At 48.7% G+C, this 26344-nt stretch overlaps 1 protein-coding gene across 21 annotated transcripts; it reads left to right on the forward strand.

The window, feature by feature from the left end:
* MLKL (mixed lineage kinase domain like pseudokinase) lies at positions 1-26275 on the forward strand. Of its 21 annotated transcripts, none has more exons than XR_014805500.1 (14): positions 1-220; positions 1159-1404; positions 1767-1976; positions 5520-5978; positions 10832-10906; positions 11952-12147; positions 12901-12998; positions 15082-15217; positions 17966-18050; positions 20164-20315; positions 20523-20579; positions 20829-20969; positions 23428-23681; positions 24003-26275. XR_014805500.1 is itself a non-coding variant. In XM_084959620.1 (13 exons), the coding sequence occupies exons 4-13, from the start codon at positions 5522-5524 to the stop codon at positions 23469-23471; spliced, it is 1434 nt and encodes a 477-aa protein (XP_084815746.1). In that variant the 5' UTR covers positions 1-220; positions 1159-1404; positions 1767-1976; positions 5520-5521; the 3' UTR covers positions 23472-26275. The 21 variants fall into 21 exon arrangements, 4 of the variants coding, with proteins under 4 accessions (XP_084815746.1, XP_084815745.1, XP_084815747.1 ...); XR_014805498.1 differs by having other exon boundaries at positions 20523-20572; positions 23428-23599; positions 25493-26275; XR_014805495.1 differs by lacking the exon at positions 1767-1976 and having other exon boundaries at positions 20523-20572; positions 23428-23650; positions 24031-26275.
* The last annotated feature ends 69 nt before the right edge of the window (positions 26276-26344 follow it).

The following is a 26344-nucleotide window of genomic DNA, read 5'->3' on the forward strand; positions in this document are numbered from 1 at the left end:
GCCAGTTCCCCGGCGGCGTCCCGAGCAGCCTAACGCAGCCAGAGGGAGCGCGGGGCGCGCGGCACCCACAGCCACAGCCGAGGGCAGGGGGCGCTGGGACGCGGCCCTTTCCAGGGGCTTCGGGTTCGAAGACTTCTTCCCCCAGAAGGAAGGCAGTCGTCTGAGAAGCCGAGGCGTCTTCCCGGAAACCGTGCACGGGACGCCCTCGGGAAGGACGAAGGTGAGTCCGGGGGGCTTCCCGGGACGCGCGCGGTCCCCGGAGGCGGCGGGGCAGAGGGGCGCAGCCGGATTCCCGGGCAGAGCCGGGAGAAGCGGGGCGGGAGGCGGGGGTGACTCCCAGTCCCATTTCCTGGAACTCGGGACAGAGTTGGTTTCTCTCCTCCGCTCTGAGGGTGAAGCCGCCCACTTGGGTCTCTAATGACTTTCTACAAAAGACGCGGCGGAGAGCTGGCATCCGGGCGCTGTCGTGGTGGACGGGTCTGGGGAACCCGGCTTAGAATTGTCCAAGCCGCCCTCGGCGCTCCACGCCAGGCTGAAGGTGGAGAAACGGCCAAGAGAGAGGGTCCGGATTGCTGATTCATGAACTTTTCCGGTGCCTATTTTAGGCACAAAGAGAGAAACCTGGTATAAAATGTCATCAGAAAAGTGCTTGATGCCATTTTTGTGGAGAGGAGGAGGAAATTAGAGTTCTTTCTGAATTTATACTGTTACTACCATTTTAAGATTTTTCACTTTTAAAATCAGTAACTTTGGAGTTTCCTGATGACCTAATGGGTTAAGGATCTGGCGTTGTCTCTGCTGTGGCATGGGTTCAATCCCTGGCCTGGGAAATTTCACGGGGTGGGGGGGGGGGCACAGCCAAAAAATAAAATTAGTAATTTTTACCCCTCGTTTTTTTCTGCAAGTAATATATGAACATATTCTTAATACAGTTGTTAGCAGTTTTACATAGTATAAATAGCACCTCAATGAGCATCTTAGTATTGCTCTATCTGTATACATTTGAGCTTTTCTAAAGCACAAGTTCTTAGAAATTCACATTAAGTATATATGTATTTATATTCCCTTTCATCCTCTTGGTATCTTTATCATATATTCAATAAGCCCTAAACAATTGTAGTTATTAAAATTTTCTTTTATTTTTTTGCTTTTTTTTAGGGCCGCACCCACGGCGTTTGGAGATTCCCAGGCTAGAGGTCACATCGGAGCTACAGCTGCAGGCCTACACCAGAGCCACAGCAACGCCATATCCGAGCCGCACCTGCAACCTATACCACAGCTCACGCCAAGGCTGGATCCTTAACCCACTGAGCGAGAACCTGCAGCCTCATGGTTCCTAGTCGGATTCGTTTCTGCTGCGCCACGACAGGAACTCCAAGTTATTAAAATTTTAATATCTTACAGGTAAGTCCCCTTTTTATTACAAAAATCCTGGTTATCACTACAAATTTCCTCTTTCAGATGAACTTTAGGATCCTTTAGTTTTGATACCAAATTGCCCATTGAGAGTTTTATTAAAACTGCATTAAACTGCACTTATATTTGGGAAGGATTGCCAGCTTTGTCAATTTAAATTCCCAGCCAGAAAAATAAAGAGTTCTCTCCATTTCTTCAGGCTTCGTTTTGTGTGGTTTGCTTCATACCACTCCACCACTTTTCTTGTAAAATGTATTGTTTTTAAATTGGTGCTTTGATGAAGGGGCTATTTTTCCCATTCTTTTGATTGGTTATTGTTGAGATATGGCTTTTTTTTTTTTTTTTATGAGGCTGGTAATGCACATAAGTAGAGCTTGGCGCTCTGAAGCTGAAATCTTCAAGCTTCCTTGAGCAACACTTTCCTATCTGCTTCTGTCTCTGGTGGACCAGACGAAAGTATGAAGTTCATTGCCTTCCAGAGTCCCAAGAAATATCCTTGAAGACATCTGCTTAGCAACTGGGAATAGCTGGGGAGCCTGAGACCCATTAAGTCTTTTTAGGTATGCCCTAACACCTGTTGCTTCTCTTGCCAGATCAGTATAACTCCAAGGCAAGAAAAACAAAAATGTACCAAGCATAAGTGACTGGCTTATTTGGCTTCACTTCTGCTAGTTTCTTAGTCATGCTTTTAAGCCCGATTTGGGTTCCAGGGCAATTACCTTCTCCACACTAGCAATAACTAATCCTATCTATTTCATTGAACTGTTGAGATTAACTTTGTTTAAAAGTACTTTGGGGAGTTCCCATCATGGTGCAGTGGTTAACGAATCCAACTAGGAACCACGAGATTGCGGCTTCGATCCCTGGCCTCGCTCAGTGGGTTAAGGATCCGGCGTTGCCGTGAGCTGTGGTGTAGGTTGCAGATGCGGATTGAATCTGGCATGGCTGTGGCTGTGGTGTAGGCTGGTGGCTATAGTTCTGATTAGACCCCTAGCCTGGGAACCTCCATGTGCCGCGGGAAGTGGCCCTAGAATAGGCAAAAAAGACCAGAAAAAAAAGAAAAAGAAAAAACTGTTTGGAAACTGTTTCCATGGCCTTGTACTTATTTAAATACAACCTCCCCCCCTCCTCAGTGTTTTCACCTATAAACTGAATCATAATGAGCTCATGGTTCCAAAGCACTTAGCCTGCAGCAGATGAATAGAGATTCGTCATGATCCTTATTATCATCATTCATTACTGAACGCAGCTGCCTTGGGTTGCAAGTACGGCAAACATGATTCAACCTGGTTTAAACACAAAGGAAGGGTTTCCTTTCTAAATGATTTTCATTTTTTCCGTTACAGCTGGTTTACAGTGTTCTGTCAGTTTTCTGCCATACAGCAAAGTGACCCAGTCACACATACATACATCTAGACATTCTTTTTCTCACCGTATCCTCCATCAGGGTCCATCCTAGGGGACTGGATATGGGTCCCAGGGCTCTACAGCTGGAAGGGAAGGTTTTGGTTTCGTGAAACCTGTGACTGAGGGATGGGGTAGACGGCAGGGTCCGTTCAAACCAGTGCCTTGGTGCTGTCGTCAAGGACTCGGATTCTCCTTTTCTCTCCATTCTGCCACCTGTAGGTTAGCCTCATTCTACAGCTTGAAAATCAGGGCTCCAGGGTTTCTCACTCATGTTCAGAGAGAGAGTGAAAGTAGAAGCTGGCTTCCTGGGCTGTCTTAGAGGAGCCCAGTCACTCCCCAGTAAACTTTGCCTTCAGAGTAGCCCAGGTGCCCAGCTGGAACCAGTCACTGTGATAGGCTACTGGGAGTTGTCTGATAGCTTAGATCAAGCTTTCTCAGCCCCTCAACTATTGACATTTTGGGGTTGAATAGTTCTTTGTTGTGGGCACAGGAGTGGTGCTGCTAGATGGCAGTAACCTCCATCCTCCAGTTATGGCAAGCGAAAACATCTTCAGACGTTGCCCTAAGGCCCCTGGGAGGTGGGGGGTGGGGGTTGCAAATCACCTTCAGTTAAGAACCGAGGGCTTAGACATATCCGGTCTCACCCCTGGAATCAGGGGTGGGACCAGCTCCCCACAGACTCTTTGCTGAATGGAGGAGGAGAAGAGAGTCACAGAAAATCTGGGCAGCAACAGAAAGTAGAGAAATGGATGCTACGTAGGCAACATGGGTGCTCACCCCAACTCCTCTGGGCCTGGAAAATCGGTCCTGAGTGCAAATGCCTCTGCAGAGTCAGCACTTAAACCCTGAAGTCTTCTTGCCACATGGGCAATAGGGAGGCTGGAACAAATTTGCCGTGTGCTAAAAACACAGTGGAAAGGGCTGGAGGTGGGGACCAGGGAGGCAGGGTTGCTCAAGCATTGGGAACCAAACAGGAAGGAGAACTTGAGATTGACAGAAGCCACCTTCTCTTACCATCCCGAATATCCTCAGCCAGCTGTGGCCAAGGTTATAAAGTAAGGCTTCATGGGCTGTATCCAGTTGGCAGATGCGTTTTATTTGATCCACGTAGTGTTGAACCTGTGGTACAACTTAAAACCAAGAATATAAAAAAAAAAACAAGCATTTTTAACTTGGTTGCAAGACTTATTTTATTAATTTTTTTTTTTTTTTGGTCTTTTTGCCATTTCTTGGGCCGCTCCCATGGCATATGGAGGTTTCCAGGCTAGGGGTCGAATCGGAGCTGCCACAGCCACAGCAACGTGGGATCCGAGCTGCGTCTGCAGCCTACACCACAGCTCACGGCAATGCCAGATCCTTAACCCACTGAGCAAGGCCAGGAATCGAACCGGCAACCTCATGGTTCCTGGTCAGATTCGTTAACCACTGAGCCACGATGGGAACTCCTAATTTTTGCTTTTTGGAGCCGCATGCATGGTATAGGGAGGTTCCCAGGCTAGGCGTTGAATTGAAGCTTACAGCTGTGGGCCTACACCAGAGCCACAGCAATGTGGGATCTGAGCTGCAGTCTGCGACCTATACCACAGCTCAAGGCAATGCTGGATTCTTAACCTGCTACGTGAGGCCAGGGATCAAACCCGCAACCTCATTGTTCCTAGTCAGATTCGTTTCCGCTGTGCCATGAAGGGAGCTCCCTGGTTGCCAGATTTTAAAATGAGAGATTTAACATAAAAATCCAAATTTCTGGAGTTCCCGTTGTGGCTCACCAGAAATGAGTCTGACTAGTATCCTAGAGGACACAAGTTCAATCCCTAGCCTCACTCAGTAGTTTAAGGATCCAGCATTGCCTTAAGCTGTGGTGTAGGTTGCAGATGAGATTCAGATCTGGCGTTGCTGTGGCTATGGCTGTGGCATAGGCCAGCAGCTATGGCTCCAATTCGACCCCTAGCCTGGGAACCTTCATTTGCTGCAGGTGTGGCCCTAAAAAGACACACACACACGCACACACACCCTCAAAATCCAGGTTTCTGACAGCTCTTTAAAGGATCTTCCACTACTGGGCCCTTTATCCTTGAAGAGCAATAGTCGGTGACTTACTGGGTAATACTTGCCTTCTTTAGTCAGGGCCTGAGGTTTCTAACCTACTATCCTGTAGTCATCCCTGTACGTGGGCAGGATATATTTGTTAGAATAGGCTAAACTACTTTAACAAATAGACCCCCAAATGTAATTGTTGAAAAGCAGCAGAAGTTTATTCCTTGCTCATTTAACGCTCCACAGCAGATATTCCAGGTCTATAGGCAGCTCTCCTGCAAGCTATGATTCAAGGATCTTCCTTCTTGAGGCTCCACGACTCCTACTCCACCTGACAATGTGTGTAGGAGACAAAACTGCCTCAGCCCCAAGTAGGACTTATCAAATCAAATCATTCACACCCCATTGGTGAGGACCAGTCACATGGCCACATCCAGCCACAGGGAAGGCTGGGAGATGTAGTCCTAGCCGGGCCAACACATCCCAGCTGCAACTGTTACTATGGCAGATTTTGATGGACAGCAAGCCATCTCTTACCTCCCCTGACAATGCTGGGGAGACCTTTTCAGCCATTTAAATCACAGACACCCTTGATGTTCCCTGAGCCCAGTGGTAAGTATGCAGAAGATTCCTGGGACTGAAATTCCGTCCATTTCTTCCAGGTATGGATCACTTGGGGCGGATCATCTCTTTAGGCAAACTCATCTACAACCAATGTGAGGAGATGAAATACTGCCAGAAACAGTGCTGGCGTCTTGGGAACCGTGTCCAAGGCCTGCTGCAGCCTCTGCAAATGCTCCGGGACCAAGGAGAGAGGAACCTGTCCCCTGAGATAACCACCGCCCTGAGCCGTTTCCAGGCTGTCCTGGAGGAAGCTAAGGAGAAGATAGATAAGTTCAGCAAAAAATCCAATATCCAGAAGTTTCTAAGAGCAGGCCATGACAGAATACTCTTCAGTGGAGTGAACAAGAGGCTGAGAGATGTCTGGGAGGAGCTCTCGCTGCTGCTTCAGGTGGATCAACGGATGCATATTTCGAGGATCAGCCCAGGAGTATCCTGGCATCAGGAGGACCAGCAGGATGCAGAGGAAGACAAGCGAGTTATCCAAGGACTGAGAAGAGGTAAGGCATTTTTTTAGGTGGAGGGAGTGCAAGTGGGGGCATTTCAGTCCCACTTTGGTTTACCAAAGGATCAGAGAGTCTGAAGAGGTCTTAGCAGGTGTCTATTTGTGTTTCTTGGAACTCCTGACACCCTTGGGCCTGGATATTGTGGAAGCTGGTGAAATTTGGGCATACTGCCAGGTCTGGGGGCCAAGGATGAGACTGAGGAGTCTTTGCCCTTCCATTCTCTCTTTTTTTTTTTTCCTTTTTTGGTCTTTTTGCCATTTCTTGGGCCACTCCCATGGCATATGGAGGTTCCCAGGCTAGGGGGGTTGAATCGGAGCTGTAGCCACCGGCCTACACCACAGCCACAGCAGTGCAGGGTCTGAGCCGCGTCTGCAACCTACACCACAGCTCACGGCAACACCAGATCCTTAACCCACTGAGCAAGGCCAGGGATCAAACCCACAACGTCATGGTTCCTAGTCAGATTCGTTAACCACTGAGCCATGATGGGAACTCCTCCATTCTCTTTGATGTCAGTCCAGAAGCTGCTCCCTTCCAGCCTTAGTTTTTCCAGGGACATCAATCAATATGTCAATTACCTAAGAAGAAAAATTCACTAAACAAGTATGAATTAAGTACTGTGTGCCAGGCACCGTTCTGGGTAGTGGAGATTCAGCACAGAGTATACAAGATCTTTGCCTGCATGGAACATGAACACGCTCTCTGCAGACAGAGGGCAAAGTAAATTATTTTATCTAAAGGCAGTGAAAATTATAGCCATGGTACTGAAATGGAAAGTGACAGCGGCAGAGCTTCTGTTGTGGCTCAGTGGATTAAGAATCCAACATAGGCGTTCCTGTCGTGGCTCAGCGGAAACGAATCTGACTAGGATCCATGAGGATTCATGTTTGATCCCTGGCCCTGCTCAGTGGGTTAAAGATCCAGCTTTGCCATGAGCTTTTTTGTAGGTCACAGATGCAGCTCACGTTTGGTGTTGCTGTGGCTGTGAAATAGGCTGGCAGCTGCAGCTCCAATTTGACTCCTAGCCTGCGAACTTCCATGTGTCACATGTGCAGCCCTTAAACAAATACAAAAAAAAAAAAAAAAAAAACCAGACATAGTGTCGATGAAGATTCGGGTTCAATCCCAGCCCCTGTTCAGTGGGTTAAGGATCCAACATTGCCACAGGCTGCAGCTCCAATTTGACCCCTACCCAGGGAACTTCCATATGTCTCAGTTGAGGCTGTAAAAAGGAAAAAAGAAAGAGGGGAGGGAGGGAGGAAGGAAGGAAAGAAAGAAAGAGAGGGAGTTCCCGTTGTGGCTCAGTGGTAACGAACCTGACTAGTATCCATGAGGATGCAGGTTCCATCCCTGGCCTTTCTCGGTGGGTTAAGGATCTGGTGTTGCCTCAAGTTGTGATGTAGGTCTCAAATATGGCTTAGATCTGGGGTTGCTGTGGCTATGGTATTGGCTGGTATCTTCATCTCCACTTCGACACCTAGCCTAGGAACTTCCACATGCCATGGCCCTAAAAAGACAAAAAAAAAAAAAAAAAAGAATTTTAGATTTTATTCTAAGAGTCATAGAAAGTCAGTGAAGGGAGATCCTTAAATGTTGGCCTGTCGTCATCTCATTGGTAGGAAGAGGAAATCACCCAGGCTGCCATGTGGCCAATGGATGTGTGTTAGTTGATTACCGCTGCACTGATGCACTAATGCTGCGTAACAAACCACACCAGAACTCAGAGGCTTAAAGCAGTAGTCATTCATCCTCTTGCTCACAGGTCTGTGAATGTGCTGATCTGCTGGGATTCTCCTGATCCCATGAGGGCTGGGCTGGGCTCTAGGCCTCAGGTCCAACTTGGGTCTGTTCCATGTGTCTCATTCTGGAGCCAAGGCTGAAGCAGCAGTGCGTCCCTGGAGAATGTTCTTTTCAAGGTAGAATTGCAAGAAGGAAGCTCAACAGCCTATTTCAAGCCTCTGTTTGTATCACGTCCGTTAACATCCAAAGCAAGCCATGTGGCCAAGCCCAACGTGAAGGGACAGGGAGGGTGTGTGCCCTCTATGAGGCTGGGGCCAGAGTGTGGGTGTATATTACTGCCACGTGGGAGTGAAGAATTGGGACTGATGTTTCAGCATATGGGGGGTGGGGGTTGCCAGAGCGGAAGTACGAGCCCAGCTAGAAACCACTTTAGAGGCTGCGAAAGAGATGACAGTGACTTGACCTAGAGTGGCCTGAGTTGGACTTAGTGGAGGGCAAGACGCCAAGGGGATGAGGCCCTGGCTTGATTGGAGTGAAGGAGGACAGCGGGGACAGGGACCTCCAGAGGGGGGAAGAGAGGGAAGGGTGGAAACCAATGGGAGCTCTCTGCACGTTTGCAAATTCAAGTGATAGGACTTCCCGACCCTCCCCTCTTGTTAGGATTGTGGGTAGAGAGAGTGTGGGGCCTTTGGATGACCCTTCCAGGCGCTGGAACTCAGAGGAATAAGTGTCCTGCTGCCTGGACATGGAGGAAGTCCATCCCTAATCAGGCCAGCAGGAGGCACTCAAACAGATATAGAAGACACCCATGGGCCAAATGGATCCATCAACCAAATACCTGCCTCCCAGAAGAGTCAGGGGATGGAGTGGAGCGGGAGTTGGGGCAGGGCAGAGGCTGATGGAGGATTGGCCCCCGGCCTTCTTCATCTTCAGTGTTCAGTGGTCCACTTTCTGGTGGAACGAGCACTTTGGTGTCATCAACTTGCAGGAAAGGATTTACTTCCTATAATTTTGCAACAGCATTTTAGTTAGGTAATACATTCACAGAATAAAAGATTCAAAAGGTGCAAACAAGGACCCAGCACGAGAGGTAAATCTGCCTCTCGTCCTCGACATCAAAGTTCTGTCCCCAAACACACACTCTTTTACCAGTTTCTCTTTCTTTTCTTTCCTTTCCTTTCCTTTCCTTTTCTATTCTTTCGTCTTTTAGGGCTGAATTCACGGCATATGGAGTTTCCCAGGCTAGAGGTCCAATCAGAGCTGTAGCTAGTGGCCTACGCCACAGCCACAGCAACATGGAATCCAATCCATGTCTTCGACCTACACCACAGCTCATGGCAATGCCAGATCCTTAACCCACTGAGCAAGGCCAGAGATCGAACCTGTGTCCTCCTGGTTACTAGTCGGAGTCGTTTCCACTGCGCCACAACAGGAACTCCCTTGCTTCTCATTAAACAACCTTGAATATTTCTCCATATGAAGGGCCGTAGAGTTGTCTGATGTTCCTTGGTATACATGGGCCGGATATATTTAAGTGTCTCCCTATTGATGGGCATTTAAGTTGTGTCTTGTTTTTCGCTACTGTAAATTCTCCTGCAATGAACATCTTTCAGAATATATTTCAGAATACCTTTAGGGATAATTCCTAGAAATGGAGTCACTAGGTTTAATTGCTGGGTCAGAGTATTAATGCTTTAAATATTTTTCTCTCTCTTTTGGGCCACGCCTGCAGCTTGTGGAAGTTCCTGGGCCAGGGATGAAACCCATGCCACAGTTGTGACCCATGTCACACTGCAGTGACAATGCTGGATCCTAACCTTCTGTACCACAAGGGAACTCTTGAACCTTTAAAAAAAATTTTTTTTCCCAGGCTAGGGGTCACATTGGAGCTGTAGCCACTGGCCTACACCACAGCCACAGCAACGCCACTGGCCAAAACCACAGCAATGCTGGATCCTTAACCCACTGAGCAAGGCCAGGAATCGAACCTGTGTCCTCATGGGCACTAATCAGATTTGTTTCTGCTGAGCCACGATGGAAACTTCTGAACCTTTTAAATTTTATAGAGGTTGTCAGATGACCCCCCTCAGAGGTTGTAGGTTGGGACAACGGTGTATGACATGTTTGCCTGCCCTGCCGAGATTTACCTGGTTTGAGCCCTGAAGGGCCCATATCTTCAGAACTCGTTAGTTCTGAGAAAACCGGGATGGTTGGTTGTCCTACACAGCGTGTTATCAATTTTTAAACATACTTCTGGGAGTTTCAACTGTGGTGTAGTGGGTGTAGTGACTTGGGTCACTGTGGAGGCATGGGTTCCATCCCTGCCCGGGCACAGTAGGTTAAGGATCTGGTGTTGCCACAGCTGTGATATAATTAGCAGTTGCAGCTCAGATTCAATCCCTGGCCCAGAAACTTCCATATGCTGTGGGCGTGGCCATTAAGAAATTAATTTTGAAATCCCATATTTCCGAATGTATAAATTAGGATAGGTTAGATTATACTGTGGTTCAAAAAAAAAGCCAATGTCTTAAAGAAACAAAGGTCTTTTTCTCATTCAGACAAAATTTAGAAGACACTCAGGGTAGCTGTCCTTCCAGGATGTTTCCATATTATGGCATTTTAATGCTGACACCTACTTCCCTGGAATCTCTCACTTCATTTCTTGGCCAAAGGAAGTCGCACAGCTGTCCTTCCTGTGTGCTTAGAAAGGTGACTCTTCATGAGCAGTAAGAATTCCTACTGCAGGAGTTCCCGTCACGGCACAGTGGTTAACAAATCTGACTAGGAACCATGAGGTTGCAGGTTTGATCCCTGGCTTTGCTCAGTGGGTTAAGGATCCGGCATTGCCGTGGGCTGTGGTGTAGGTCACAGATGCTGCTCGGATCCCGAGTTGCTGTGGCTGTGGCGCAGGCCAGTGGCTACAGCTCCAATTCGACCCCTAGCCTGGGAATCTCCATATGCCGTGGGTGTGGCCCTAAAAAGACAAAAAGACAAAAAAAAAAAAAAAAATTCCTACTGCAGCAAATATATTAGATGAAAAGGGGTGTCTCCATGGGATTTGAATTCGTATTTCTCTTTTTGAGTGTGTGTTGTTCTTTTTCTTGCAGAAAATGCAGTTATAGAAACTTTATTGAAACAGTTGGAAAACACCACGAGGGAAACCATTGAAACCGTGAGGAGCTGTGAGTCATCATCCGACCGCCCCAAACCAGAGGTCCTCAGTTAGCCGGGAGCGCCAGCCTGCCCCACCCCACCCTTGTCCATTTTCCGGGCCGGCTGGCTGCAAGCAGCTCACAGGTTTAGGGATCTGCTGGTGGTTCGCCCAGGCTTCTGTCCGTGGAGCAGCGTTTGAAGGGAACTTCTTTACCTGCAGGATATCTCTAGCGTCTATCAAACTGCTGACCACCTCCTCTAAGTAGCCTCAAAGCTTCCATCCATTTGCTGAATTTCCAAGAAGAAATTCAAATCAAATTTAAAATGCTGGAGAGTTCCCGTCATGGCTCAGCCGTTAATGAGCCCGATGAGCATCCATGAGGAGGCAGGTTCGATCCCTGGCCTCTCTCAGTGGGTTAAGGATCTGGCGTTGCCAGATGTGGCCTGGATCCTGCGTTGCTGTGGCTGTGGCGTAGGCTGGCCGCGTTAGCTCCGATTGGACCCCTAGTCTGGGAGCCTAAAAGACAAAAAAAAATTTTAAATGCTGGTCCATTCTACACATCTGTGTGTCTCTGCTTTATGCCAGGGGCAGTGTGCAGAGGAAACTAAGATGCAGAGACAGACGCTGACACGAGGTCAGGGAGGTAGAGGAAAGAGAGACACAGGAGCACATAACAGCAGCGGGAGTGGGACTGCTGTGCTTGAACTATGCATCTGTCTATTAGAACTGAAGTTGCCAGGCAAGATGCTAAGGGCCCGGGTGCCAGCTGTGTGGCAGCAGGAGTGGGTGAGAGAGAGAAGGTCGAGACGAGGGTGTAGGCTGACAGGCTGGGTTTGAAGAGGAGGGAAAGGAAGCACATGACACATCTCCGTTAACCCTCCAGCTGTGTCTCTACCAGGCACTCAGAGGCCCTGGGACCTCTCTCCCAGGAGGAGCCAATCGGAAGCTCCAGGCAGGGCCAACTTTGGTTCAAGGGGTAGGGCTTTGTCTGCCCAGCATGTCGCTAAAATGCCTCTTCCCATACAACACACACACTCCTGAGCTCGCTGACTCTTGATTCCCATCTCTCCTAGTGATGCAGTCAGATGCACACAAACCCAAGAAGGGGCTCCCAGAAGAGAAAATCAAGGAGATTAAGAAGGAGGAACTTCCAAAAGCTGATTGGGTCCTGCTCAGGAAGAATGAATGCAGCACCCTTTATGAGGGAAAATACCACAAATCTCCAGTGGCCATAAAAGTCTTCAACAAATCCCAGGCCAGCGACATTGGGTAAGTGGTCTTCTATAGTTCTCCCCATAACTCCCCAAGGAGAGAGAGGCGTATTGTCTCCGTGTTTCACCGGGGGACCCAGACCCCAAAGAGTTAGATGACTTGCTCTCTGCTCTGAAGGACTGCTGCTGTCAATCCTAGAAACTTCTCTTGTTTATTCACGTAGTTAAATATTTTCAAAGACGTATTCCCTTTCATTCCTGTTTCTTTGTTTCCCATGCCTTCCACAGACACCAGAGGGTCTGGCTTGTATGTGTTCTTGCAAAATGTATGTTGTTATTATGTGTGTGCATTTTAAATTGTCACAGGCGGTAGCAGTATGCCTCTGCGGCCTACGTTTCTTACCATTCTTAGCACCACGGGACTTGAACTGTACCTGCTGTCCTTTTCTTCGGACTGCTGTGCCTGGGGGAGATCCATCTTTTCTCTCTTTCTCCAGTGATGGAACACCACCTATTTCTAACGTTGCCCCATCAAAAATAATGCTGCCATAAGTGCCCCGTTGCAGACCCCTGTGGGAATGTCTGTGGGCTCTATTCCAGGAGAGGAATTGATGGGTCAGAGGGTACGCCTGTGTCACATTGACTAAGTACCAGATAAGTCTTCACAACGGGTTGTAGCCGCCTCCCCTCGGACCAGTTCTCACCCCCGGGAGGTGCTGATGCCCACATATACACCGGGGGTCATTACACAAAAGGTTCTCTGAAGGACCTCCCCGTCCTGAAATGCTTCTTTCCCCTTTTATCCTCATAGACTAGTAAGGCGTACTTTCCATAATGAAATCAGAACCATGAAGAAGTTTGATTCTCCCAACATCCTGCGTATGTTTGGAATTTACATTGACGAAACAGGTAAGGGGTGCTTCTAGGGTTGGGTGTGCTTTCGGTGGTCTGCCGCAGATCTTCTGGGTTTGTCGTTGTTGTTGCTGTTGTTGTTTGCTTATTAGGGCTGCACCCGAGGCATGTGGAGGTTCCCGGGCTAGAGGGCTCATTGGAGCTACACCTGCCAGCCTACACCACAGCCACAGCAACATCAGATCCGAGCCCCGTCTGCGACCTACACCATAGCTCACGGCAATGCTGGATCCCCAGCCCACTGAGCGGCGCCAGGGATCAAACCCTCAACCTCACGGTTCCTAGTCGGATTCATTTCCACTGAGCCACAACGGGAAGTCTGGCTCTTTTGTGTTTTAATGCCTTGCATTTTTTTTTTTTTTTTTTTTGGTCTTTTTGCTATTTCTTTGGGCCGCTCACGTGGCATATGGAGGTTCCCAGGCTAGGGGTCGAATTGGAGCTGTAGCCACCGGCCTACGCCAGAGCCACAGCAACGCAGGATCCGAGCAACCTACACCACAGCTCACGGCAACGCCGGATTTTTAACCCCCTGAGCAAGGGCAGGGACCGAACCCGCAACCTCATGGTTCCTAGTCGGATTCGTTAACCACTGAGCCACAACAGGAACTCCAATGCCTTGCATTTTTAAAGAACAGCTGAACAGGGTGGAATCTACATGGTATTTTCATTTCAGTATTCATTTTCTCACATCCCAGAGGCAGGTGCCCATCTTCTTTCAGGAGAAGAGGGCCTGAAGTTGGCTTCAGCTCAAGGGCTGATTTTCATTCATGCGGCCACATCTCCTTCTGCCAGTTCACTGGGAACCAAGGAGATGCTTGTTCAGATGCTGACCTGGACGGTCGTTGTATTTTGTTGGAATGACTGACCCAAGCAAGGAATCTAACACTGATCATTAGTGTAGAGCAAGTCTAAAAACTAAATTCACCTGCCCCTTGACCAAGAACCTCACATGTCAGGTTCTTCTTAATTTTTTTTTTTGTTTGTTTTTTTTTGTTTGTTTGTTTGTTTTTTGTCTTTTTGTCTTTTTTTGTTGTTGTTGTTGTTGTTGTTGTTGCTATTTCTTGGGCTGCTTCCGCGGCATATGGAGGTTCCCAGGCTAGGGGTCGAATCGGAGCTGTAGCCACCAGCCTACACCAGAGCCACAGCAACGCGGGATCCGAGCCGCGTCTGCAACCTACACCACAGCTCACGGCAACGCCGGATGGTTAACCCACTGAGCAAGGGCAGGGACCGAACCTGCAACCTCATGGTTCCTAGTCGGATTTGTTAACCACTGCGCCACGACGGGAACTCCCTTCTTAATTTTTTGAATGTGGCTGCATTTTCCCTCAGAGCGTGGCATCTCTTACTGGTTATGTTTTGCCTGTGTTAGCTATAGAGGGGACAGAGCAACTCCTGTCTTATCCCCTCTGGAAGTTTCTCCACAGCCTCAGGCAACCTGATTTTGGTGCCTAGAATCCCAGGCTAAAGGAGAACTTCCAATGATACTAATCCTCCTGGGTGACAGGGGACTGACTCAAGCTGTGTGCGTCAGCGCCTGTGCCCCGAGGCCTTGGCTTCCTGTCTGAGCTGCCATCGCCAGCCCCTGCAGTCCGTGCCTCATGTCTTCCTGCCACTCGGATTTCCTCGGCTGCTCATGAGCGCTGTGTGGACGTCCCCCCACCCCCCGCCCCCCAGGATGTACAGGGGAGACGTTACCCAAATAGCTAAGAGAAAGGTAGCATTCCACCAGGCAAAATTCTCAACAAGATTTGAGCCGAGGGACTCCAACAACATATGAAAAAGATCGTACACCACGACCAAGTGGGATCCGTCCCAAGTTCACAAGGATGGTTCAACATATGCAAATGAGTCAATGTCATCATCACATTACCCACATGCCACATATCACCAAAAAGAGGGAGGGGGACTCCGTGGGCCTTGGACCCATTCAAGGAGTCCAGCTGTGTGACCGGAGGATGGGGGTGGGGACACAGCTGAGCCGGGTCTGCGTCTGCAGAGAGAGGGTGGAGTGCGCTGCGGAGACGCGGACCTCTGAGTCGGGGCTGGATCCTCGTAACATGTGGCTCCTTCCCATCAGTGACCCCCCCTCAGTTATCCATCGTCATGGAGTACTGTGAGCTTGGGACCCTCAGAGAAGTGCTGGATAAGGAAAAGGACCTCGCCCTCGCCCTGCGCATCGTCCTGGTCCTGGGGGCAGCCAGAGGCTTGTACAGGTACCCGCGTGGGGAGAGGGCGCCCAGCGACACGGAGTCCATCTGTCTCTCCTACGGATAGTCCCAGAGATGAGGGGAGAACAGGCCACAAGCCCCAGGTCGCCTTCCCTTCTGTAAGTTCGTTTACGGTTTACTCTGAGGATAACACCTTAGCCAGAAGGGGGAAAGGAGGCTTCATCAAGTGAGTACCAGCTTCCAGAATTGAGTGTGGAATTTAATATCCAGATTGCTCTTGTGGAGTTGGACAGGACTTAGTATTTGGGGTGGGGGGGATGCCCATGTGATGCAGAAGTTCCCAGGCCAGGGATCAAATCCAAGACATGGCAGTGACCCAGGCCCTAGCAGTGAAAACACCAGATCCTTAACTTCTAGGCCACAAGGGAACTCTAGGACTTAGTCTCTTTTCTCTTCTTTCTTCTTTTTGTCTTTTTTTAAGGCTGCACTGGTGGCATATGGGAGGTTTCCAGGCTAGGGGCCGAATTGGAGCCCAATCTGAGCCGTGTCTGTGACCTACATCACAGCTCACGGCAAGGCTGGATCCTTAACCCACCGTGCGAGGCCAGGAATTGAGCCTGCATCCTCATGGGTACCAGTGAGATTCATTTCCACTGAGCCATGAGGGGAATTCTCCAGGACTCAGTCTTAAGGTTACCAGATTCAGCAAATAAAAACACCAGATGCCCAGTTAAATTTGAATTTCAGGTAAGGAATGAACAATGTTTTAGAATAAGTATGTCCCAAATATTACATGATAACACACTTTTACGTGACTTTCAGATACAGAGAATTTCAGATCAACAATAATGCTCTTTTAGTAGAATTCTGTCCCGTGCAATTTGGGGACATACTTACACTTTTGAAAAATTCATTGGTTTTCCAAAATTCCAGATCAGCTGGGTGTCCTGTCTTTTATCTGGCGACTCTAGCTACGCTCACATACAGTTTATTGTTCCTTCAGCTCAAGGGTCCCCAAAGGTCAGGCACTCACAGAGCACTTTCACGGTTTCTACCACATTCACAAAAGTGCCAATATTATTTACTTAATATTTTCCTTTCAATAAGCTCACTTTTTAAAAACCTAAATAAGGATTTTTTTTGGCTGCACTTGCAGCATGCAAAAGTTCCTGAGCCAGGGATCGAATCCATGCCACAGCAGTGACCCAAGCCGCTGCTGTGACACCCCCAGATCCTTAACCCACTGTGTCGCAAGGGAAATCCAGTAAAGATTTTTTCTAAAGGACGCTTTCTATTACTGCCATAAATTGGAGACCAGGATCACTTGCCAAAAATAGGTGATCACACATAAAACCAAGACAACGTATAGAAATTCTGACTAGATGATGCCGCCTGCCAAATTCAGACCCACATTCTCTTTGTGCAGTGGTGATTATTAGCAGATTTAGAGAGGTGTTCAAGACCCCAAACAGCAGTTCTCATCGTGGCGCAGCAGAAACGATTCCGACTAGGAACCATGAGGTTGCAGGTTCGATCCCTGGCCTCGCTCAGTGGGTTAAGGATCCAGCGTTGCCGTGAGCTGTGGTGTAGGTTGCAGACATGGCTCAGGTCCCGTATTGCTGTGACTCTGGTGTAGGCTGGCAGCAGCAGCTCTGATTCGACCCCTAGCCTGGCAACCTCCATATGCCACAGGTGTGGCCTTATAAAGACGAAAGACAAAAAAAAAAAAAAAAAAAACCCAAAGAGACTTTCTTCTTGATATAATCAGACTGACTGGAACAAATTAAAAGAAGAATTTTCTCACCATGTCGTCTTGCGTACCCTTATCCCATATTTTTGGAAATACTGCCTTACCTATTTCTTGGAAATCATAAAGTTTATGTCTTCTTGACTCCCTACATTAGTGGGTTTTCTGAGAAGTAATTTGGGACTATAGGGGCCACTGTGAGTGCCTGTCCAGGTGGCCTCTGATCCTTTTCACCAGCTCTGCACACTCACCCCCCACTCAGCATACTTTGCTGCTAATGGCTCACGGCTGCCATCGGCAGAGAAATAGCCACGGGCGCTGGAGCCCCTTGACCTCAAGAGCTGAAAGTGCCCAGGAGTTTTATAGCCATCTGTCCCTGTCCTTGTCCCTGTCTCTGCCACGCCGCCCCAGTCCATAGCCATTGACCAACAATTGTGAGGACCCCAATCCAGCTCCTTTGCTTCACTGAGAACAAACCCTGAGAGCAGTTATTCTCCAGAGGTCCCTGTGGAATCAGGTTGAGCCTGGAACCTCACCTGAAGTCCCACATTGCTTTGATTTCTTCTCTCTCCTGCTTCTTCCACTCCCTCCCCGATTTCTCCTGGGACTGTCGCCTGAATCAATCCCTTGTACCCAAATCCATGACTCATGATCTGCTTCTGGAACAACCTAGTCTAATGCAGACGCTGTGATAACAACCCAAACTGGGAGACTGGGGCCTTATTCCTCCAAAGCACTCACCACGGATAGTTGGAGGGAACCCCAGCTTCCCATTCTGTCTCAACCAGGAGGGTCCAAGAAGGTGTGGCCATGCAGCCAGGCCTCCAGCGCTTGCTCTGCTCAGTGCTGCGCAGGTGGGGCACCACGGAGGCACACAGCTCACGGCTGTCACACCTCTCCTCTGCATCTTGGCTTCCCGCCTATCCATGGGCAGCTGCCGGGGAGGAAGGCTTGGTACGGACCAGCCTCCTTAGCCCAGTAACGACTGTCCCTTTAAGGAAGTCTCTGCAAAGGTCACTAATGCTCCCTGCCTTTGGTCACGTCAGGCTGCACCATTCAGAGACCCCCGCAGAACTCCATAGAAACATCAGCAGCACGAGCTTCCTGGTCACTAAAGACTACAATGTGAAGGTGAGCGTGGCCTCCCAGGGGCCCTTTTGAGTTGGATCTGTGTGACTGGTGCTGAGAGAGGAACGCACATTTCCCAGAAGGGCTGTGCCTGCTTGTTGCTTTGCCTTAACCTTGGAACTGAGCTCCGCCTTGCCCTGCCTTGACAGCTACCCGTGTGCCCAGGACAGACTCACTCCTGCCCGTGCTTCTCATGCCCACCTTTGCTCAGTGCCCGGGCAGCAGGAATGGGCTAAGGGCCATCTCCTCTTAGATGCCTGGACATCACGTCTGTGTCCCTGCAACACCCACCTGGGCGTCTTAGGTCCAACGAGGCATTCAAGACTCCCAGGTCTGCCGGAGCCCTTGGCGCTCGGAGTTAGTTAGGAGGGCATCATGCAGGAAACACGGCTTGCCAGCAGTCCAGCACCACGTCCTCTCTCCGACAGGAGTCAGACCTGTCCCCAGAGCCCTCCAAGAGATAATCTCCTCGCCCTCACCCCAGGTACGGGAGACAGAGGCTCCCCTCAAGTGAGTGCCGCCTCATCCACACTTAGAAGCCTCACAGCCACAGGAGTCAATATTCTTCTTCTTTTTTTTTTTTTTTTTGGCTGCACCCATGGCATGTGGACGTTCCCGGGCCAGGGTTCGAACCCTCACCATATCTGCGACCTGAACTGCTTCAGTGACATCAGTTGCTTAACCTGCAGAGCCACTGGGGAATTCCCAATATTCTTTTTCAAAAAACCTTCAGGGGAGTTCCCGTCGTGGCGCAGCAGAAACAAATCCAACTAGGAACCATGAGGTTGCGGGTTCAATCCCTGGCCTTGCTCAGTGGGTTAAGGATCTGGCGTTGCCGTGAGCTGTGGTGTAGGTCGCAGACGCACCTCGGATTCCACGTTGCTATGGCTGTGGTGTAGGCCGGTGGCTACGGCTCCAATTACACCTGTAGCCTGGGAACCTCCATATGCCACGAGTGTGGCCCTAAAAGGACAAAAGACAAAAAAATAAAAATAAAAATTCTTCCAACCTGCCTTCAAGTGGAAATATCAGCTGTAAGAGTTACCTCAAAGCCCAGTGTCCCCATGGCTCTTTATAGCCCCACATCCCTGACCTCTTGTGCATAAACAGTTTCCTAAGCACGGGTCATTTTTCAATCAGCAGCAGTGTACTCAGGAGCGTAGGAAACAGTCTGCATTTGTCAGCTTCCCTGGGGAATAGAGCTAAAAAGTTGACTGAAAGTCAGACTCTCCTCCGGAAGAGGAGAAGATCTCGATAACCCGCAGCTCTCAAATGCTGAAAGAATGTTCTCTTTGTCCCTCGTACATGGCTTTCTCCCAGCAATACAGGTGTCAAGGACAGCCACTGAGTAGCAAAAGATAGATCCTTTCATTTCTTTTCAGATGTCTTTCCCTGCCATATGTGTGACTGTGTCTACACCACTCTCTCGGTCCTTATCACACCTGACTGTACCATGTCACCCCTTTTCCTGACCTTGCCCCTAGAATTAGGTCCCTGGCTGCATTTGGGGCTGGCAGCTCTCTGCATACGGATGGTGCTAATGGCAGGTGTGCATGGAGCAAGGAGAATGTGACTTGGGCTGTGGCTTCTTAATTTAAGGAGCATGTCATTGGCTGCACAGGGTCAGTGGGGTAACTCATGCTTGTCATGAAAATCCCAAGGAACAGGCCGCCTCTAGAGTCAGATAGAACTGAAGGGGTGCCCTCATGTCATTTTTGTCAGCTTCTGAGTGAAAGGGAGCCATGGGGAGGGGGGGTGTCCAGGCACCCTGTCCATCTTCCCTCGGTGGCGTTGAGTCATCAACGGAGAAAGCCCTGTATCTAACATAGTAATACTAGAACAACTACCAGGTACCAAGTCTAACATGCTTTGTAACCATTATCTCAGGTAATCCTCACTGCCCCGGTGTACAGAGAAGAACCTCTTTGTGTTTCTCTTGGTCAGTGCACCATAGTAACTTGAACCAAGACTGCCAGCCTGTAGAGAAGCCGCAGACGGAAGACGCCACTGGAAAAAGACCGTCCCCTGACCATGATGTGTAGCACTAACCTCTTCTCTCCACCCCTCACCCAGGATCGTGCTGTTCCTTTCTTTTCTGAGTCACCTCTCTCTCTAGCTTGCAGGATTTGAATTGAGCAAAACACAGACTTCTATCAGCCGACACACGAGAGGAAAAGAAGCAGAGAAGGCCAGTTCTGCTGCGTACATCTCACCTCAGATACTGAACAATGTGTATCATAAATATGACATAAAAGCTGAAATATACAGGTACGTTTATGTTCTCAGGTAGATTCTAACTCAGATGAATAGGACAGGAAAGCCCACGTCAAAGGTCGTGAGGGAGGAGCGTCTGAACTCTGCTGAACGGCGTTGGGTGGTCATCAGAAAATGGACTTTGCTTTCTGGAAGTGGCTAGAGGGACACGGGAAAAGGGAAGTGTGCTGTGGGTTGTTCAGTGTCTGGGTTTTCTTTTAGCTTTGGCATCGTCCTCTGGGAAATTGCCACTGGGAAGATCCCCTTTGAAGGTAACGGGTATGAAAGCTGGCTCGGAGGGAGCTGGGATTGGGCACCTTCCACGCCACTAGAGCTTCCCATCAGCGCCGTCCTGGGCGCTCTCTTCTCCAGTGTGGGCACTGTCTGGGCTGCTCGGTGGGGTCCCTGGAAACTCCTCTTTCTTCAGCTCTCAAAGTCCCTAGTTCTGGTGCCAGCCATCGGCATCCAGAGAGATGTGTGGGTGCCGGAGCAATTGTTAAGCCTCCTGTCCTGTTGTTTCCATGCCAGGCTGTGGTTCCAAGGAGATCCACCAGCTGGTGGTGGAGAACCGTCACCAGGAGCCCCTGGGTGAGGATTGCCCTCCCCAGTTGCAGGAGGTCATTGACGATTGCCGGGCGTGGGACCCCTCCTGGAGGCCCTCTGTGGAAGGTAGGGCTCTTGTGGTCTAAAGAGCATGAGCCACCCGTGTTATTTCACATTTGTGAAAGATTTCCTTTGTGTGTCACAACCAGGGGTAGTTTTAACCTTTGTGGGGGGCATGCAATGTTTAAAGACATTTCAGGGGAGTTCCTGTTGTGGCTCGGCCGGTTGAGAATCCAACTAGTATCCATGAGGATGCAGGTTCCATCCCTGATCTCGCTCGGTGGGTTAAGGATCCCGAGTTGCCACAAGCTTCAGTGTAGGTCAGAGATGTGACTTGGATCTGGCCTTGCTGTGGCTGTGGCGTAGGCTGGCAGCTACAGCTCCGATTTGACCCCTAGCCCAGGGACTTCCGTATGCTGCAATGACCTGAGCCACCGCAGTGACAACACCAGGTCCTTAAACCATTGCACCACAATGGAACTCCCTCTACTTAGACTTTTATTTCACCATGTTATCAGCTGCTCCTCTGTAGTTTTCCTACACTGTCTCTCTCCCTGGGAACATCTCCTCTCCCACTCTGGATCCAAATCTCTCAGACTTTCCACAAAGCTCCAGACACAAGAGAACATGGTTCGTGGAGTTCCCTTTTGGCTCAGCAGGTTAAGGTGTTGTCACTGCAGTGGCCTGGGTCACTGCTGTGGCACAAGTTTGACCCCTAGCCCAGGAGTTTCCACATGATGCAGGTACAGCCTCACCCTACCCCCCAAAAAAAAGAGAGAGAGAGAGAGAGAGCATGATTCGCAGGCAATGTCCTTGGATTAGAAAGTGTTTCCATGGAAGCTGCTACAGAGTTCAAAGATACAAAATCATGTTTTTTTAGGAGTTCCCATCGTGGCGCAGTGGAAACGAATCTGACTAGGAATCATGAGGTTGTGGGTTGTGGCGTCGCAAAGTGGGTTAAGGATCCAGTGTCGCTCTGAGCTGTGGTATAGGTCGCAGACACGGCTCGGATCCCGCTTTGCTGTGGCTGTGGTGTAGGCCGGCAGCTATAGCTCTGATTTGACCCCTAGCCTGAGAACTTCCGTATGCCATGGGTACAGCCCTAAAAAGCCAAAAAAAAAAAATAATAATAATAATAATGTTTTTTCCTGTCTTTATTATGATATACATTATAGTACAGCAATGCAGAAAACATGTGTGCATTAAAAAAAAAAAAACAAAGGAAAGAAACATCACATATCCCCCCTCTGGTTAAGGAATAGAAATTGTCAGGGACTCAGAAACTACCTATGAATCCCTTGCTTTGACATTCCTCTCCCTTCCTCCCGGAGTAGCCACTGCCCTAACTTTTTGATAAAAATTGATCTTTACAACCAAGATTCACTCTCTTATTTGGTTTCTCTTGTATTGAGGACTTTTTGTATGTGATATGCTATATTCTAACTTGCTTCATTTGGTTAATTATTATAAGCTCATGACTTGAAATTCATCCATACCAACGCAGTGGTTTCAGCTCTTGCATTTTCCCTGCTGTCTACTAGCCCCCTGGATGCCCATCACCTTACTTATCCATTCCACTACAAATGGTTCTTTTAGTTGTTCTAGGGTTTCGTCCTTAGGAGCTATGCCCTGAAACGTTCTTGTGCCCCTGACCTGGGGCAAACCTGTGAGAGCATCTTAAGTGAGAGACTTGAGGGTGGCGTGCATTGATCATTGAAGATGAAATGCCTTCAGGAGTTCCCTGGTGGCTCAGCCGTTTAAGGACCTGGCATTGTCACCACTGTGGCTCTGGTGTGGGTTCCATCCCACCCCTGGGAACGTCTGCATGCCTCAAGGGCATACCAAAAAAAAAAAAAAAAAAAAAAAGATGAAATGCCTTGAGAGGAACTAGAGACAGGTGTTAAGACTTTGGAGGCAGTTCCACAAGGATGGTGTCCCTGTTGATGGAAGTCTCTGGGACAAGACCTGTCCTTGAAGGTCCTCTAGTTGGTGGTCCATCAGGAATCACTCTAACCATCATCTTAGAGGGTGCCTCTCCCTCCCCTTCCTTCACTCCCCACCATCACCTTTTGGAGGAAAAATCAAAACCGTGGCGTAGCTGCCACCTGAAACTCTCTCTGCCTCTGCTGAGCAGAAGAGCAGACTCAACAGTGTTTCTGAAGAATGAGCCTTCAGAGTGTGTGAGAAGCTGACCGTATTTTCTCTGGTTCCTCCCTCTCCTTCCATTTGTCCTTTGTCGTCTTCTCTCCCTTCCAGGCTCTCTTACCACCCAAGATCCTGCTGGTAATGGGCCTCTGATACCTGAGACTAATTCACATTTAGGTGTGGGCTGACCCCTCCCACAGGCTAGTTGTATTTTAAAAATGGACTAAGTAAAAGGGAAAGACCTGTCACAAAGGCATGCATGCGGCTGGCGGTTTAGCCTCCAGCCAGACCAAGGGAAATGCAGTTTGGACACTATTGTGTAGGGTAGCTTGACTCTCAGGTCCTTCCCTTGTCTAACTTTCTGTTCATTTGTTCACAGAAATCTTGGAGAGACTGTCTCCCTTTTGTGAAGCCACGTGTTGAAACTGAAACTGAGTCCCTGAACAAGGAGCTGGAAGAGACACAAGCCAGAAATCTTTTTTTTTTTTTTTTTTTTTTTTTTGTCTTTTGTCTTTTTTAGGGATGCATCCAAGGCACATGGAGATTCCCAGGCTAGGGGTTGCTGCCAGCCTACACCACAGCCACAGCTACGCCAGATCTGAGCTGCGTCTGCAACCTACACCACAGCTCATGGCAACACAGGATCCTTAACCCACTGAGCGAGGCCAGGGATCGAACCTGCAACTTTATGGTTCCTAGTTGGATTTGTTTCCACTGTGCCATGATGGGAACTCCTGGAAATCTTTCTCTCTCACATCCTCAGCATGGATTTACGTGCATGGAGGCAGCACTTCTTTGTTACAAATAGAAAACAACTCCAGTAATACAGAGTACATCCCACTGCAAATGATATTGCCAAAAATACTCCTCTTAGGAGTGCCTGTCGTGGCTCAGTGGTTAAGGAATCTGACTTGGAACCATGAGGCTTCGGGTTCAATCCCTGGCCTTGCTCAGTGGATTAAGGATCCGGCGTTGCCGTGAGCTGTGGTGTAGGTTGCAGGCATGGCTCGGATCCTGCATTGCTGTGGCTCTGTTGTAGGCCGGCGGCTACAGCTCCGATTAGACCCCTTCCCATTAGGAAGCGGAGTCTGTGTCTGCCCATTTGGATATGGGCTGGCCTTGAAACTGGCTTTGGCCAATAGAATGCAGAAGTGAGATGGGCTGCTTTCAAGCCAAGCTTCTTTCAAGAGGCCTTACAAACTTCCACTTGGAACCCACCCTGCCATGGACAGGCTGGGCAAGGGTGCTGGAGGGTGAGAGAGTGAAAGACCACATGGCACAGAGAAAACCCGTCCCCCCTGAGTGGGTCGCATGAGTGTGTCCAGTCAAGACCACAAGAACCACACAGTGGAACCAGCCCAAACTGCCATTTTACAAAATCATGAACTAAATAACTGTAGCCTCAAGCCACCAAGTTCAGGGGTGAATTGTGTCATAGTGGTCAAAGCTGCACAAACACACTTCAGTCCTATCTGAACTAAAAGAAACTCCCTCTTCGGGTCCCCAAGGCCTTGTATCTCTGACCCCAACCTGGCTTCTAGTTTGAGTCCCAGAGCTCTCTTGCCAGAGATCGCAAACTCTAACGTTTGCAGGATCTAGGAAAGAACCTGAATGGGTGAGCCGAGCCTCCAGGAGAATTTGGGGAACAGATGAGCCTTGGGAAGAAGGGTAGCTTCTGCTCAGCTCCAGCCTATTTTAGTCACGTAGGACTGGAACCCCAGTGTTTCTAGAACATTCCATTTTGTCAAATGAAGCTGGAAATGTATATTTTTTCTGTAAATTGCCCAACTTTTTAAAGGTTGGCATCTCATTAAAAATTATTTTAATACTGTTGTATAGGACAAACAAAAAAAAGCCTAGGAGCTCTTAGATTTGGGGAAACCCATGTCTCCTGCATGTGGCTCATTTGCTCCGAATTTTTACCCCTTTACTCTCCGTATTTGCTAGAATACACTAACACTTAACTGTATGTTACTGCTTCCCTGAGCCTCCCCACCCCCCCGAAACTCATCCTAAATCATTCAGCAGCAAATGTGCTGGGCATTGTTGCAATCACTGAGGAGGCAACAATAAACAAAGTACATTTGGAATTTATTGTGAAGAAATCATCTCTGGAGAATAAAATAGCTAATTTTTATTGCTTTTTTTTTTTTTTTTCTTTTTATGGCTGCAGCTGTGGCAAATGGAAGTTCTTGGACTAGGAGTCGAATCTGAGCCACATCTGCAAACTGTGTGGCAGCTTGCAGCAATGTGGGATAGTTAACCCACTGAGTGAGGCCAAGGATTGAACTCCCATCCTCATGGACACCATTTTGGGTTCTTAAACTGCTGAGCCACATTGGAAGTCCCTGATTTATATTCCTTTTTATCTTTTATTCTTGACTTTTAAATTTTTATTTATTTATTTTTCAAGGGCCACAGGAATGGCATATGGAAGTTCCCAGGCTAGGGGTCAAATGAGAGCTATAGCTGTTGGCCTACACCACAGCCAAAGCAATACCAGATCAGAGCCGTGGCTGCAGCCTAATACACAACTCATGGCAATGCTGGGTCTTTAACCCACTGAGTGAGGCCAGGGATCAGACCTGCAACCTCATGGTTCCTAGTCAGATTCGTTTCCATTGCGCCAAAATGGGAACTCCCAATTTTTCTTTTTTGCTTCTATGTACTGTCTAATTTTTCTGCATCGAACATGCTATTACTTATATACCAATGAGAATCATTCAAGATGTTTTTCATTCTACTCAATAATATATGCATTTGATCACAAAAGAAAATTCCTTTCTCATATTAGCCTTGTGGTAGTTCAGTAGAAGCTCCTGTAGAGGCAGGAAAGGGTTGGGGGGGGTTGGCAGTACAAATGCCAACACTGACTTCAAGACAGTGAAGTAAGAGTTTTAACTAAGGGACATAACCTCCCCCTCCTCCCCTCAAACCATCCTTCTGGTAATTATGTAGCAACCACATCCCCTGTGTCTAAGTCAGTAGACCCTGCCAATGTTGCTCCAGGCATTGTTTATCAGTTTTGCTTCTGTAATCTTGCTTGCTCAGTTTTTTAGGCAGGAGCACCCTCTGCTCTGGGAAGGGAGAAGTTTGGGGCTGCTTACATGAGAAAAATAAGACCCTGTACTGTATAAAAGTTTCTGAGAACAAAGACCTGGTGCTCAGACTCTGGAGGTGACTCCTCTGAGCCCACAGTGGTGTGCTGAATAAACCTTGCTTTTCCATCTCCGAGTGCCGTTTGTCTCTTTCCGCTGCCACGGTTTCTGCAGTTTCTGCCGCAACAGGTTTAAAGG

This window comes from Sus scrofa, chromosome 6 (assembly GCF_054392235.1).
Source record: "Sus scrofa isolate SSC_HxYL_T2T_F1_AM1 chromosome 6, Sscrofa_HxYL_maternal_Yorkshire_Landrace_v2.0, whole genome shotgun sequence".
Classification (NCBI taxonomy): Eukaryota; Metazoa; Chordata; class Mammalia; order Artiodactyla; family Suidae; genus Sus; species Sus scrofa.